General features: G+C 46.4%; 1 protein-coding gene across 2 annotated transcripts in view; it reads right to left on the bottom strand.

Annotated features, from left to right (window-relative positions):
- The window catches only part of DMRT1 (doublesex and mab-3 related transcription factor 1), a 115,063-nt gene that overhangs the window by 81,347 nt on the left and 16,496 nt on the right, over positions 1-17,220 (bottom strand). The window contains exon 3 of one of the 2 annotated variants that reach the window (XM_047769548.1): positions 15,794-15,799. The exons of the other annotated variant lie outside the window; for it this stretch is intronic. Within the exon in view, the coding sequence (XP_047625504.1) occupies positions 15,794-15,799 (6 nt within the window). The remainder of the gene's footprint in view (positions 1-15,793; positions 15,800-17,220) is intronic. 2 annotated transcript variants of the gene reach the window in all.

A 17,220-nucleotide genomic window follows, 5' to 3' on the forward strand; every position in this document is an offset into this window, starting at 1 on the left:
GTGCAGGAGAGGCCTGATGATTGAGGCGGTGGCGTGCCTACTGTTCACACCACTAATTGGTGACCCTGATGGTGGACAGGGACGTCACCTGCCCCTACTTCTGGAGAAACAACTCTCGCTCAGAGCAGTAAACTTACTGAGCACCTATTGTATGTGAGGCAGCCTGCCCCCTGTGCGACGCTTTGGGGGACAAAAGATGTAGTCTTTGCTGCTACAGGGCCCACTGGCAAGGGGAGATTCCCAAACACACACACTGAAGGGGAAACAAAAACCGTAGGGCTGGGAGAGCAAGGTTAAGTTCAGCCATCAAGGTACAAGTTCTGCTGATGTTGGCTCACTAAAGTCACTCCCAACCATAGGGCAAGAAATGTTATAGTCCGTGGTTCTCCTTTTTCCCAAGGCATTTTTTTTTGGTTTTGGGGGTTTTTTTTAAATGTAAGTTGGTCCTGGAGGAGGAATCTGTCAAGGTCACTTTTTGTAAGGTGAAGGCTTTACATAACAAAGTGAACCTGAAGCTGGCCTTTAAAGCCTGAGGCAGGCTTGGTTCAAAGGCGTGTGAAAGGTCAACAGGATGCGAAGGAATCTGCAGGAAGAAAGAGACAAACAGACACAGAGAGAGGATGATGGTTGAGCAAGACCAGATCAAAGAAACCAAAGAGGAGATATGGGAGAAGATGGAAAATATAAAGAAGAGGAAAAGCAATTCAAGCCTTCCAAGGGAGCTGTGATTCGAAACAGGCTGCCTTGGGGCCACTAAGAAACTAAGTGAGTAACCAGCACATCCATTGTGTGCAGCAGTTCCCAAAGTGCTGGGCAGGCAATGTCCAAAATAAGCAAAAGCCTAGCCCTGCCCTCGAGGAGCTTCCACTCAGTTCAGGGTAGATGCAGGGAGAGTTTAAGGGATGAGAAGGTTTTCAGAGTAGAAGACACTTAAAAAAAAAAAAAAAAAAAGTGGAGTTCCCGTCATGGCTCAGCGGTTAACAAACCCAGCTAGGATCCATGAGGATTTGGGTTCTATCCCTGGCCTTGCTCAGTGGGTTAAAGATCCAGTGTTGCCATGCACTGTGGTATAGACTGCAAAAGCGGCTCGGATCCTGAGTTGCTGTGGCTGTGGTGCAGGCTGACGGCTACAGCTCTGAATGGACCCCTAGCCTGGGAACCTCCATATGCCCCAGGTGCAGACCTAAAAAGACAAAAAAAAAAAAAAAAAAAAAAAAAGGAGAATGTGAAGGGAATTCCAAAGGAAAAAAAGGAGATACCACACACACACGAAAGTTTCTGGGGTGTCAGAGCAGCCTGTGGAGCAGAGAAGGCAGAACTCTGGGCCCCACCAGATGGGAAGGAGGGTGCCACTGGCATAGTAGCTACAAAGTGTACACTCGCCTCCAAGGAAAAATCCCAACTGGATCTGGAAAAGTGCAGGCTTTGCCATGTTGGCCCTGGGCACAGCTGATGGCATCCTGGCAGCCCCCACCTCATACACAGGGGTACCTGCCAGTTTTCCTAGTCGCAGTTTCTGCTGTCCCTGCTCCTCCCCTCTGTGGGCCTCACAATGACCTGGACACCCCAGGGTGTCGCCTACAGCAAAGTCAGATGCAGAGAAGATGCCACGTCTCTGACCTGACCAGAAAAGGTCTCGGGACCAGGAAAGGTTTTTTCTCCATAGGCCACCAGTTCCAAATTTCCTGTCGTTGGCAAGATGCCAGAGTCAGTGTGAGGCTCTGTCTGGCAGGGCAGACCTGGGGAGAGCGCAGGGCTCCTGCAGGGAGCGGATAAGGGAAGGAGAGAGAAGATGACACTGAGTTTTCACTCCACCTGGTGCTCTATTCTAAGAGATCTTGCCAGGAATCCCTTCTTCAATCTTTGAAACCCTTCTCACACTGAGAAAACTTGAAATTAGGAGCATTTTGGCTGCCTGTATCCATACATTTAGGTCAGCACAGGAAGAGCCTGCCCTGAACTGTATTCCAACAACTCAAAATGCAAGGGCTTCATTTCTCAAGGTCTTTTTCTTGGCAGGAAGGGGACTGAACAGAGGGGTGCCATAGTTAAGTGTGCTCAAGGCTGGCTCCCTTGAGAGGTGGGATTTAGAGTCTTTTATAAACTTCCTTTTAAAAATAAGGTCATAAATGTTTGTCTTTGCTCCTCAGGTCCCCGACAGCGCTCTGAAGGGAGGGAGTAGACCCTTTAAGTAAATGCGAGGAGACAAAAAACCAAAATGTGTCTCATATTAAATTTTTTTTTGTCTTTTTGCCTTTTCTAGGGCCCAGCATATGGAGGTTCCCAGGCTAAGGGTCTAATAGGAGCTATAGCCGCCGGCCTACACCAGAGCCACAGCATCTCGGGATCCGAGCAGAGTCTGCAACCTACACCACAGCTCACGGCAACGCCCGATCCTTAACCCACTGAGAGAGGCCAGGGATCAAACCCGCAACTTCATGGTTCCTAGTTGGATTCGTTAACCACTGAGCCACGACTGGAACTCCACTTGTATTATTTCACATGACTTTTGTTCAGCCCAAGATTACACCCAGGTCAATTTAATACCCCTGGATTTCAGTCAGGTATTTGCCTTTAAAATGTTTTCAAGTCATCAAGAACAGTAAGTTAACCAATTGCTGAGAAGGACTGGGCCTCCCAGGAAAGGAATCTACCTCTAAGCCAGCAGCCCTCACCCTTGGCTGCAGGGGGTGAGGCAGAGGGTAAAATTCCTCAGGACGGGGTGTATCCCAGACACTTCACAGGAGAGCCTCTGGCTGGGGACCCAGGCTTCAAAGCCCCCAGGGTGACTCCAGTACCAGCAGGCTGACCACTGTTTCAACCCATCAGATGTTGATGTTTTAGTGCCAAGAAGTCCCACCCTTACACCTACCGAAGTAGTTATAAAAATTCGGTTGAGGCCTCTGCCCACACCTCCCTTTCACGGGTCCATGAGGTCAAAAGTATTTCCACAATAATGTAAAGCTGTTATTGGTCTTTTTCACTGTGTTGACATCTGCACTGATGATACAGAAGCCATCGTGGGGACAACCCTGGTTTCTTAGTTGGAATCAAGGTCATCCCACCAAACTGTACTGACAGTCACTCACTCCTTGCTGTGAAGTAAAATATTTTTGAAAAGTTGTTTGGAATTCCCATCATGGCTCAGTGGTTAACAAATCCAACTAGGAACCATGACGTTGCAGGTTTGACCCCTGACCTTGTTCAGTGGGTTACCGATCGGGCATTGCCATGAGCTGTGGTGTAGGTCACAGATATAGCTCGGATCTGGCATTGCTATGGCTCAGGCATAGACTGGCAGCTCCAATTAGACCCCTAGCCTGGGAACCTCCATATACTGCAGGAGCGGCCCCAGAAAAAGGCAAAAAGACAAAAAAGCAAAAGAAAAGAAAAGTTGTTTAATTTTATGTCAGTTTTGCTTAAGATGTTATTTATTTATCTTTTTTTTTTTTTTTGCCTTTTCTAGGGCTGCTCCCACAGCATAGGGAGGTTCCCAGGCTAGGGATCCCATTGGAACTGTAACCGCCGGCCTACGCCAGAGCCACAGCAACATGGGATCCAAGCCCCATCTGAGACCTAGGCCTACACTACAGCTCACGCCATCACCGGATCATCACCGGATCCTTAACCCAGTGAACGAGGCCAGGGATCGAACCCACAACCTCATGGTTCCTAGTCGGATTCGTTAACCACTGCACAATGGGAACTCCACTTAAGATGTTCTTGATGAAGCCGGGAAAAACACTTGATTAAATCTCTACCTTTAAGTCTATCTTCTTACTATTGTGTGACCGAGTGGGAAGAACTCATGAAGCACTTCTGCTACACACCAAAGGGTACTGATGGCTTCCTTGGAAACAGCACTTGTGCAAAAGCTTGACTGAAAGCAGTACTCACTGCTTTTTTTCTTTTTAAATAGAACACCCTCTACTTAAAAGAATGACTGATGACAAACTGTAATTACCAAGACTTGGGTATTTAGCAGAATTTTCTAGAACATGAACAAGGTAAGCCTATCACTTCAAGAAAAACAACTGACAGTATTCATTGCCAAAAATTTGAGCTTTTGAGTAAAAATCAGAATTTTGGAAAACATATACCTGCCACTATGTGCTTGACAGCTTCCCAAACTTGAAGACTTTTGCTGACAGAATCAGCAGTGATATTAATGAGTGGGATTTTCTGATATTTTGTAATAAAATATGTCAATATTTGGAAAGTCTGTACAATTCAGTAAATTAATATTTTCTAAATGACCAATGCATGACGTTACGAAATATTGCATGGGTGACAGATCCACTTAAAGTGCAAGATGGATTTTAATTTAACTAAGGCTTCGGATCCACACTGCAGCTAATCTTTAAGAAATTATCACTTGTCAAGTTTTGGTCTAGTATTAAAGAATGGTCACAGTGATTTCAAAAAGGCTATTCAAACACTTCTCTCCCTTTTTCAACTATTTATCTATGTAACGTGAAACTGTCTTCATGTATTTCAATCAAAGCAACAGACTGAATGAAGTAGACACAGGAACCCAGCTGTATTCTATTAATAACCCAGACATGAAAGACTCTTGTAAAAATGTTGAACAATGCCACCCTCCTCACTAATTTGTTTTGGAAAACAGCTATTTTTCATTAAAAATATTACTTAGATTAACAAGTGAAAGATCTACTATCTTAAAGGCATGGACATATTCTTAATTTCTCAGTTTTAGTTTGATTCAGTAAACACTGATCGTGTAGATATAATCATTGTTTTCCTCACTACTTGCTTCATTTAAGTGTAAGAAGTTGCAGTTCCCAGGAGTTCCCGTCATGGCTCAGTGGTATCCGACTAGGAACCATGAGGTTGCCGGCGGCTACAGCTCCGATTTGACCCCTAGCCTGGGAACCTCCATATGCCATGGGAGCAGCCCAAGAAATGGCAAAAAGACAAAAAAAAAAAAGAAGAAGAAGTTGGAGTTCCCAGTCGTGGAGCAGCGGAAATGAATCCAACTAGGAACCATAAGGTTGCTGGCTGGATCCCTGGACTCGCTCAGTGGGTTAAGGATCCGGCATTGCTGTGAGCTGTGGTTGAAGGCTGCAGACACGGCTCAGATCTGGCGTTGCTGTGGCTGTGCTGTAGGCCGGCAGCTATAGCTCTAATTGGACCCCGAGCCTGGGAACATCCATATGCCACGGGTGTGGCCCTAAAAAGAAAAAAAAAAAAAAAAGAATGTAATAAGTTTGAGAATCTCCATGTCACAGGCTCATCTCTTTCCAGGAGGACCGATTTCAGAGCGGTTGGAGTCAGTGCCTCAAAATGAGCTGGCACCCTGAGCTGAGCTGTTCAGTCAGCAGTCAGCAGGAAAGGCCCACCTCGGCGCCTCCAGCTTTATCCCTAAGCCTGGAACATTTCTTCCAAAGAAAGGGACATTCACTGCTACACAGTGCAGCACCGGCTATCTGGAACCTCTAGCCCCAGGACCTTGGATCAGTTACCCAAGCGTCCCGTGCCCCAGAGTCTACATGTAACGTAGGGTTAATGCTACTACTCACAGCACAGAGGACAGAGAAAGGCTCTAACTAAGGTGTAAAGTGCTCCATGAAGGTCAGCTCTTGTCACAGGCACACACTGTGAGAGCATTTTCTGCCACCAGGCAAGAGGGCCATTAAATAACTCTGCCCACACAAGGCATCCTCTCTCCCACCGCTCATGTTCAGGGAACCGCAGGAGGGCTGGGCTGCATCTGGCAGAGCTTCCTGAGTGCATGTGAACTTGGACAGGAGCAGAATCCTCCGTGCCTGGCCTTCTCTGAGGTCAGACAGTAGCCTTGAATGCAGTCGGTGTGGTATCACTCCCCAAAGTCATAATCAGGAAATGCGAGAACAATCTGTTTCTCCCACAAGGCGATCATGACAGGGCTATTTGAAACGTCAAACACGAACCTGGCGCCAGGAAAGCAAACAACCCCTTCACTTGTGTACCTGCCACGAGCCAGCCGGCAACTGCCTCTACTTCCCAAGACAAAACCAGCAGGTGGAAAAAAGCTGACCTTCCTTCCCATCCCCAAACCCACCATCTTCCCAGCCTCACCTCTCCGGATGTTCAATTCTGTTTCTGAGAAGTGCAGCTACGTGCCTCCCTGAGTGAGATGTGGATTTTATTTATTTGGGGGGGGGGACTGCCATTGTTGCAGGGCTGAACTTTTAGCTCGCTATAAAGTTAATGTGCTATTCAGTGTTCATTTCAGGCAAAACTGTGCGGCTGTGTATTTTCTGCCACCCCCAGAAGGCCATTATCTGTAATCGCCCATTACCATGCATAATTATTTCTCCCAGCTTGGTCTGTGACCTCTAGGGTTGCACACTGTTCCAGCTAACTGCTCCTTCTTACCAAATTCGTGAAGGAAGCTTTTCTGACCTTTAGTACTGTGAATGGTATATCCAGAGCCAGTGTTAGAACAACTTAAAGGCCAATTTATGTCAACTTGGGAATATTCCAGATCTCCTCCAGATGTACCTTCCCCACTCCATGGGGTTTTCCCCTCCCCTCAAATAACAAGAAAATAAGGCATAATCAACTCTCCATTATGCGGGGGCTGATAACCCCAACTGGGAATTATCTGGAGCCCTCTGTACTCCCTTTTCTTGGATCTAGCTATTTAACAGCATCGTGGTTTTTTTCAGATTGCTACTGGGAGAAGGTGGCACTAGGGAAGGGAATAGAGAAAAAAGTGACTTAACATTTTTAATTCAATATATAGGCTCCCATATTTAGTGGTGGGGTTTTTTTTTGTTGTGTTTTTTTTTTTGGTCTTTTTTTTTAGGGCTGCACCCATGGCTTATGGAAGTTCCCAGGCTAGAGGTTGAATTGGAGCTGCAGCCGCCTGCCTACACCACAGCCACAGCAACTCAGGATCCCAGCCATGTCCTCAACCTACATCACAGCTCACAGCAATGCTGGATCCTTAACCCACTGAGTGAGGCCAGGGATCAAACTCATGTCCTCATGGATGCTAGTCAGGTTCATTAACCTATGAGCAAAGTCAGGAACTCCCATTTAGTGTTTTTTTGAGTGGAAGGAGGAACTATGTTCAAATCGGTGATTAAGATGAGATTTGAGGATTCTAGGTATATTTAAAATAGTAATTCTAGGACTGACACTTGATGACACGGCCCAAAGTGTCACCTCACTTTCACCTCACTTTTCAACATTATCAGGGAAAGAATAGAGGGCACAGGATTGCCAGTCGCACGTGCAGGAGTTGAAATGCTGAGTCATTGAGGAGCATTTCTGTGTGAGTGTGAGAGAGGTACCTCTATGCTATTAAAGCGCCCACACACTAGAAGCTAGAATGAAACCACCCCATCTTTGTGTGGTCACTCCCACTGCAACCGAGACCACCCACTGGAATCTCCTCCAGGGGAAAGACCTTTCACACGCGCTGCCTTGATTTCCCTTCTGTCCTTCCTTGTTAATAAAGCTCCCCTGAAATGAAAAGAAGTCGATTCTAAAAATAAATACCTGTCCATCCTTTCAACCATCACTTTTACCAAAACCAGATAGGGAACCACAGAGAAGTAAACCTAACAGTTTCCACTGAATTCAACAACAGGGAAGGCCTAGGAAGTAACAATACTTGTTTCAATACCTGGAGAAGTTCAAGTGGTAAGTCTAGGGATGTGTGTGCAATTGGCTGCAGGACCCCACATGAGGCCCCCAGCTGAGACCTCACACTCTACCTGCCACCAGACTGTATCACTAAGGGAAAATGAAGCCACTTAGATTCGGCCAATGAACATCTTAAGCTAAATGACACCCATTGCGGCTGAAGAGTCAACACTGATGATTTCCTGGAGAAGACTAAGTGACTACTAACTGTTCACATGCTGGCATGGAGATCAAAGACCAAGGTCAAGTTAGTTCTCAGACTCCAAAGACCAGGACAGGCAGGACCTCATCCTTTCCACTGGGAGAGTCAGGCAGGGCAGGGCCTATCCCCATGGCCCAAAGCCCCTAACTTGTGGCTCTTCTAACTCATCCCTGAAGCAGCTCGCTCCAACCCTAGCTCCTCATTTAGTTCTGCATCTGCAGCCTGGTAGGCAGCTGCTGCCAAGACCTGTGCTGTCCTCCAAGTGTGTACATGAGTCACTACACACCAGGTGAGACACATACCTCCAAACTCTGATCTCTTCATAGCTACCTGCTCCACCAAACATGTCACTAACCACAGGGGCAGGAGGGCAAAAAAAAAGTCACACCCTTGAGGATTCCTGCCTCCCAATGTAGGGGCCAGAACTCGAATTCCCAGCCTCTATGAAGTCAGGGCCTGGGCATTTGAAGAAAGCTTCACCAATCAGGTCTCCCAAGTGAGACTTCAACTGTGACAATGCCCTTTCTTTTTGCAGGGTTTGAGCCAGAACCCTGTGGCTTTTGACATTGGCAGAAGCAACAGCTGCAAGGCCCTGAAGGCTCTGACAACTTGGGGTACCTACACTTATGTACAGAAACACGTGAACATACACACACATACACACATATACACACACAGATATATTTCCTGTCTACGTATCAGTCAACATCCCACCCTAAAATCTCAACTGAAAGAAATGATTACCAAGAGCAAATCTGGGCCTGTCAACCAAAAGGCTATCATTAGGACTAAGAAACAGCAGGACAGAAGCTACGTAAGTGGGAAACTTCTTATGTCTACAATCACACCTGCATCGTGTCTATCTTTATTTTCCTCATCCCATAGCCTGTGTTGTGCAGATTTTGTCCACCTGGATCTCTGGAAATCTAACATGCTCACAGAAACTCCGTTTCACATAAAAGTGACCGGTATCAAGAACCCTATGGAAATACTGCAAGTACACAGAAAATCCAGGACCACCTTTGCATTGATGCAGAGAGAGGCAGAAGGGGAGGGCAAGCAGGGGAAGGGGTATATAAACTCTAAAACACGGGGCCGCACACCAGGAGCCCTTTCTGCAAATTCTCTGGGTATCACGCAGCATCACCTGTGGCTGCGTCAACCACTAGCCTTACCCGTGCTTCTCAAGGTTTACTCCATCACAGAAACAACACTGGACTGACAAGTCAGAGAAAGAAGATTTTTTTTTTTTTTTTGTCTTTTGCCCTTTTAGGGCTGCACCCACAGCATATGGAGGTTCCCAGGCTAGGGGTCCAATTGGAGCTGTTGCCGCCGCCATCACCAGCCTACACCAGAGTCACAGCAATGTGGGATCCAAGCTGCAGCTCAGAGGAATGCCGGATCCTTAACCCACTGAGCAAGGCCAGGGACAGAACCTGCAACCTCATGGTTCCTAGTTGGATTCATTTCCACTGCGCCATGACAGGAACTCCAAAAGAAGTTTTTTTTTTTGTTTTTTTTGGGTTTTTTTTTTTGGTCTTTTTGCCATTTCTTGGGCCGCTCCCATGGCATATGGAGGTTCCCAGGCTAGGGGTCGAATTGGAGCTGTAGCCACCAGCCTAGGCCAGAGCCACAGCAACATGGGATCCGAGCCACATCTACAACCTACACCACAGCTCACAGCAATGCCAGATTCTTAACCCACTGAACAAGGCCAGGGATGGAACCCGCAACCTCATGGTTCCTAGTTGGATTCGTTAACCACTAAGCCATGATGGGAACTCCCAAAAGAAGATTTTTTAAATCAACAATAGCCAAGAGGAATTAACCAAACACCACCAACAAAAAAGCATACACTCCTACGAACACACAAGTTTTTAGATGAAGTGGTCTTCTTCCACTCCCAGAAAGAAACAACAACACAGGCAGGCAGAGCCTGGAGACTCATCCAATGAGGGGGGCAGAGGCAGGGGCAGTCTCTTCCATCCCTGACTGCTCCCAGCTCTGAAGTGGCAGGAAAGCTGACCTCCTGAGAAGAGACTCTGGTGCTATGACTAAGAGGATTTCGGAGCCGAAGAGCTGAGCTTACTGAAAAGATCATCACAGATGTCACAGGAAGGACTCACCAAAAAGTTAACCACAGGGCAGGTTACAAAGCTGTTCTTTTACACGTGTTGAGCAGTCACAGCTATTTGTCCCAGAAAGGTCACCTTGTGAGGGAAAGTGCCCAAAAACTCAAAGATTCATTCATTCACTCATTCATTCTACACCAACTGGGTACTCAACTGTAACTCCCCGGTAGGGAGGGTCATTTTATCCTGACATCATCACGTGTAGGTGCCCTCAGGTGCAGCTGACTCTGAAACCTGCCCACCAACACCTCCGGATGTGAAGGACTTTATTTACTGCAAAGTCAAAATAAATACAGAATGCAGACTTGCACTAAGAGCTAGAATAAAACAAATATGTAGGCGAGGGGAAAAGACAATTACACAGTGCGATGGGAAATATGACGCCTTAAGAAAAGCGAAGAAAATAATAAGCAACAGGTTATTAAATTCTCAGGGACTGAAAACGCCAAAACTAGGGAGGAGAAACAAAGTCACTGCAGATTAAATATGAAGAGTTTTAAGCCAATTATAAAAGATCAAAGAAAACAAGAGAGGGGAGGAGTAGCCTTACAAGTAACCGAGATAGGAGACCTTGGGAGAAATACGACTAGGGTAAAATCATTACAGTTTACAGTGAAAGTAATCTAGGGATGACTTTAGAGAGAAATTCACTAAGAGACAACTCCTGGGAGAAGAGCCCAGGGAAAGAAATCAAAAAGCTCTTTATTTTCAAAAGGCACACAACTCCAGAGGGCAGGTGCTTTCTATGGAGAACAGGGACTAGTCTGGCAAGGTGAAGCGTGCCAGTGCCAAGAGCCACATTTTGGATTCCACCCCGTCCTTCTGGGGCCGGGAACCTCGGCCTGGTCTCCACTCCATGCACTATGGGTACAGGAGGAGGCAAGAGTTACGGTATTAACAAAAGGCTATCTCTGAAACTCACTTGACAATTTCTTTTTTTGGTCTTTTTGGGGCCGCACCCCACAGCATATGGAGGTTCCGAGGCTAGGGGTCCAATGGGAGCTTGTGGCCACCAGCCTACACCAGACACAGCAAAGTAGGATCCCATCCACATCTGCGACCTACACCACAGCTCCAGGAAATGCTGGATCCTTAACCCACTGAGCAAGGCCAGGGATCAAACCTGCATCCTCATGGATGCTAGTCAGGTTCACTAACCGCTGAACCACAATGGGAACTCCGACACTTTGTTTCATTCCCCTCCAAAAAAAAAAAAAAACCTGACACTGCCCTCTTTGAATAATGTCAACTCAAAAGTCTCAACCATTACTATCTGGATTTTAACCAAGAGGAGCAGAGCTAGGAAAAGAGCTGCTAACGCAAATGATGTTATTAACTTTTAACTGTACTATCTCATTTATGGATAATTGGCAAGTTACGTTATGTTTTCAGTTGCTACCAACAGTAACTCCACAAGGTTGCGACCCAGAAAAAAGGGCTGGCTGTGGTTTACAAAAGCACCCAGCACACTCAGGGACACGGCAGGAGCTGGGGTCCCAGGTAAACCCGGGTCTTCGGAGTCCAGGTCTGGTCTGGTGTCTTCTTGCAATGACAGGAGAAACCTGTCACCTTGATTCAGAGTGGTTAATTGTGTATTTCGCTTTGTTTTTTAGTCATCATCAATACACTGGACACTATAAAATATCAGAGTCAGAAAGCCAAGGAGTCCCCATTATGACTAGCATTTGAGATCTAGGGGAATACCTGACTTGTCCTATTTTCTTTCTTGTATGTACAGATCACTCACTATGTAACGACGAGGCTGGTTAAAGGCTACGGTATGACTGAAAACACAGACTGAGAAAAAGCAGTGTAATAATACCAGAGCGCTTACTAAAACAGAAAATATATCTCAAGGAAAGATTTTTAAAAAAGGGAGAAGCTCTGGACATCAACAAGTCTGTCTCTGGATACAAACTGCTCACCTGACTTAGGTTACCTAGTGAGTCCCAAGTTACTACCATGACTGGAGTAACGGAGCCCAAGAGAAGGCATGAGCATGGGCTGGGCATCCTAACTCCACCACTTAACATACGTGTGAACTTGAGCACATTATTGACCCTGTTTCCTTATAAGCAGAAAAAAATAGTTTCCATTTTACAGAGCTATTATAGAGATTAAATGAGAATATAAATAACAAAGCAGCTAAGACAGTCCCTGGCACGAGGCAGACCCTCAGTAAGAGAGTTAGCAGTATTGTAATCATTATCACCTCTGCTGAAAACATAACGCCAAAGAGTTGGGAATTAAACAAACTACACACACAAAAGGCAAGAATAGAGCACTGCCCGCTCTTTCCCTTCACACACAGGAATTAGAAAGCATCACTCACAACCGTGGTTGGATCCTCAGTTTGAGAAAAACCCCCTTATTCCTGCCACGCCAGCTCCTGGCAACACACACTGGTGTGAGAATCACCTGTCTTTGCTTAATTTCCCCTTTCTATGCTGTTTCTTCAGTGCTACCCATTTTTCCCCTGCTCCTAGATGCCAGCTTGGGTTCCCTGTCAAACTCCTCTCCACTGCTGTAAATAATCTCTCTCCCTCTTTTATATTACCTTTCAAATATTTATAGACTGTTATTCTCCTTCTCTCCAAGCCATACATCATTTTTGTTGCCCTTCCCCTGGATTCTCTCTAGTTTATCTACATCTTTTAGAGAAAAACAAACCCCAGGTGCTTCATGATGAAAACAGCACACCCAAAGCTAACAACCCTAAACCAAGAAGGCCCCTTAGTCAAAAGCCACCAGAAAACTCTTTGATGTGCTTCTACCCCCCTTCCCGCCCCGTAACTCATAATTCCATCTTCGGATAAAACAAGGAGAGTGTGATAAGAGACACAACCACCACCTTCACGCAGTGGATGCTGGGGCTCCTGTGTGGCAGCGGGTCCTGGGGTGGGGAGCCTGGGGCAGCCTCAGACACCCTCACACTTGCTGGTGAGGGACCCTGTGCCCTGCACATTGCCTCTACTTGTTAATTCCTTCTCCATCTGTGTCCTTGCGACTCCCTCCCCCTCCCCCAACAGGTCTGTGCAGAGGCGCCTGCATGTTCATCTCATAGACAGGGCTCAAGGTTTCTCAATCATGTGCCTTCTGCCCAAACTGTGGGGGCAGTAAGACACTGATGGTGCCTGACCTTTTTGCAAGGTAACTTCCTCATCTGTGTGGTTATATAACACTCCTACTCCCATGAGGAAGGCTAGGAGATGGCCAACACTCAAGATGTATATCTGTAGAATAAAAAAAAAAAAAAAGAAAGAAAGGCAAGGCCAAGCAAAGCAGGGGGAAGCTTACCTATACTCTAAAGCGTGAGCATTAAGATGCATCTCGGGGAGTTCCCTTCGTGGCTCAGCAGTTACTGAAGCCGACTAGGATCCATGAGGATGCGGGTTAGATTCCTGGCTTCACTCAGTGGGTCGGGGATCTTGAGTTGCCATGAGCTGTGGTGCAGGTCTGCAGGTCACAGACATGGCGTGGATCCCATGTTGCTGTGGCTGTGGCGTAGGCCAGCAGCTGTAGCTCTGATTCGACCCCTAGCCTGGGAACTCCATATGCCACAAGTGCAGCCCTGGGAAAAAAAAAAAAGAAATGCCTCTCGGAGACTCCTAGCCGCTGGTGTGTGGGCTGGGATGGGGGGAACTGTGTGATGGGTTACAAACTCCTCGCCCAGAGACATAATCCTTACATCAGTTCATGTAGCTTGATTTTTCAGAGAAACAAAAACAAAATCCCAGTGTATGGCAATCTCCAGGCTCATTCCTCTGCTCCTCATCTTAGTATCTGAAACTTGAGTTCGATGGCATATTTCTGCACTTTGTCATGGTTTACAATTTTTACATTAAAATCTTAGTTGAGGAGTTCCCGTCGTGGTGCAGTGGTTAACGAATCCGACTAGGAACCATGAGGTTGCGGGTTCGGTCCCTGCCCTTGCTCAGTGGGTTAACGATCCGGCATTGCCATGAGCTATGGTGTAGGTTGCAGACGCGGCTCGGATCCTGCGTTGCTGTGGCTCTGGCGTAGGCCGGTGACTACAGCTCCGATTCGACCCCTAGCCTGGGAACCTCCATATGCCACGGAAGCGGCCCAAAGAAATAGCAAAAAGACAAAGAAAAAAATAAAAATAAAAAAATCTTAGTTGAGTAGCACACCAGTTCTGCAAGCATAGGCATCATTATTTTACCCATTTCACAAATGAGGAAATAACACTCACAGAAATTAAGTAAACTGCTCAAGTCAGAGAGGTGATGAGTTAACCGAGGCAGGTCTTACGTTCTTTCAAGGACGTGGAGCCTCCACCCCAGCTATTAGGTTACCAGATAAAAGCAGAACTGTTTGCAGGTGTCTTCAATCTTCAAGACCTTTGCTTAAGCTTCTACTATCATACACCATTCTCTAGAGGAAACCTGCCAATAACTGGTTAGCTAATCTATTAACTAATCTGACACTAATCTGGAAATCAGTAACAACTAACCTTTGCCCTGAGGGAAGCACAACCCTGAACATGTTTCAAGGTGAACCAGAGAAGCAGTCAGATTATTTTGAAACAGGTGATAGGTAACATGCATTCTAATTTCATGCAACATGGGTAAGAATAAGATGAGCCTCTAGTAACCAGAATATCTGACTAGACAGTATACTCCATTCCTTAGCATGGCCATAATGGTCTATTAATAAACAGTAATATGGAAACCTCTAGACCACAGTACCAGATATGAATGTGAGATGGTTCAATCCCTGGGACTATAGCTTAACCTGAGCTCTGCCCAAAGCAGAAACTGGAGAGAGGAGAGAAGCTGGAAGAGTATGAAGAACACAGCAGGCTCAGCCACTTCACTGTGGGGCTGTTTTCACGCGCGCTGGGCTGCTGGTGGGGAACCAGACACCCTACAGGCTCCTCCGCTTGTCTGGAGTATAATGACCAGGAGTCCTGGCATTTCGCAGCCTCTGCAGCCTGTCCCCAGCTAGTCTCGTCTCCTACTTTGAAATACCAAATAGTGTGGGAATATCACAACACAGGTCACAAAGGGCCAATCTCCATAATAAATAAGGAATCCTAGATGGGGAGGAAATTCAATAAAGAAACGGGGAAAGGATATCCACTGATGGCTCAGAGGAAAAAATACAAACAGCCCTGTAACATAGGAAAAGATGTTCAACCTCACAAACAAAGGAAAAGGGGACTATAAACTAAACTATATCAACCATATCTGTTTTCTATTACTATATGACAAATTGCCACAAATCTAGTGGCTTAAAACAATGTGAATTTATTATCTTACAGTTTTGTGGGCCCACAGTCTGATCCAGGCCTCTCCAGCCTAAAATCAAGGTGTCATCAGGGCTGTGTTCCTTTCTGGGGTCTCCAGGGGAGGATTCGTGCCCTGCTCGGTCTGGGTGCTGGCAGAGGTCGGTTCCTTGCAGTTGTAGGACTGAGGTCTCAATTCCTCACTGGCTGTCAGCAGAAAGCTATTCTAAGCTTCTAGAGAACTTCTGAATGAAATACATTATATTTATTTAAAATGTACAGGAATTCCCGTTTCAGCTTAGTGGATTAAGAACCCGATTAGTATCCATGAGGATGCGGGTTCAATCCCTGGCCTCACTCAGTGGGTTAAGGATCCAGTGCTGTTGTGCGCTGTGGTGTAGGTCACAGACCAGGATGGGATCCTGTGTTGCTGTGGCTGTGGCTGTGGTGTAGGCCGCTACAGCTCCAATTCAACCCCTAGCCTGGGAACCTCCATATGCTGCACATGTGGCCCTAAAAAGAAAAAAGAAAATCCCAACTCTTTCCCTGGCCTACCAGGGCCTATGAACTGCAATCCCCTATGACATCACCCCTGCTCTTAGTACCTAGCGAGCTAGCCTGCTTCCTGCTCTGTTGATCCCTGATGCTGAACCGAATTACCTTTTTTCCTTTCTTTTCCTTTCTTGCTCACCTTGCTGCACCTTCTGCCTGGATGGTTCCTCCCCCACACCTTGACTGCACCTTCTGCCTGGATGGTTCTTCCCCCACACCTTGACTGCAATGGCTCCCTGTCACTGAGGACTAGCTTCGATTTCATCTCCTTAGAAAGTCCCTCTTCCCCTAACCACTATGCCAACCCCAAATCCCTTCAGATACACCCATCCTATCTCTCCATCTTTCTCTACAGTGCTTAGCACTTTCTGTAAACATGTGGCTCACTCATCTGGTGGACCTGTTTATCCACTGCCTCCCCTGCTGGGTGGGTAAGATCCACAAGGAAGAGAAGTTTTACACACGGCTGTACATCCCATGCCTAGAAACAGGTCTCACTCAATGCAGTCACACATCGAATGTTTGTTGAATAAATGAAAAACAAAGAAAGGGAAGAAGGGAAGGAAGGAGTCTGGCTCAGACAACAGACTCACTAGCAAAAATGATTCAACTCAGTTCAGCAAACTTTTCCTAGCGTTTGATGAGGATAATCTACTTCCCTGAATTAACATATATTCTATATTTCAGATAACCCCAAACCTCAGGACCAGATTAAAGGGTGGTACAAAAATAGGGAGTTGTTTTATAAGTGCTGAGAGCAATACTGAGTCAGCAGTTAGTATACGCTGGATTGAGCTGACACTAGATGGCTGAAACAGTACCTGAGAACTCTTAGCACCGATAAACATCAGAAAATCTGCTATTACTACAGAACTGAATCAGTATTTTCTTTTGGCAACAAGAAAGCTATTTAGAGTCTATTTCAAGAGTTTCTTGAGTTCCCTTGTGGCATAGCAGGTTAAGCATCCGGCTCTGTCATTGCAGAGGCTTGGGTTGTCGAGGCCGTAGAGCAGGTTCTATCCCTGGCCCCAGAACTTCCACATGTCTCAGATATGGCCAAAAAAAAAAAAAAAAAGTTTCTGAAAAGCATGTTCAGTGATATTGGACACTAAGACCAGATGAGCAACTGTGAAGTCCACGAAGAGACATAAGAGACCACAGGAAACTGGGCTTGAAATGTAATTTGGGGGAGTTCCCATTGTGGCTCAGCAGAAATGAATCTGACTAGTATCCATGAGGATGCGGGTTTGATCCCTGGCCTCACTCAGTGGGTTAAGGATCCAGAGTTGCCGTGAGATGTGGTGTAGGTCACAGACGTGGCTCAGATCTGAAGTTGCTGTGGCTGTGGTGCAGGCCGGCAGCTGTAGCTTCAATTCAACCCCTTAGGCCAGGGAACCTCCATATGCAGTGGGTGTGGCCCAGAAAAGAAA

Source organism: Phacochoerus africanus, chromosome 2 (assembly GCF_016906955.1).
Source record: "Phacochoerus africanus isolate WHEZ1 chromosome 2, ROS_Pafr_v1, whole genome shotgun sequence".
Lineage (NCBI taxonomy): Eukaryota > Metazoa > Chordata > Mammalia > Artiodactyla > Suidae > Phacochoerus > Phacochoerus africanus.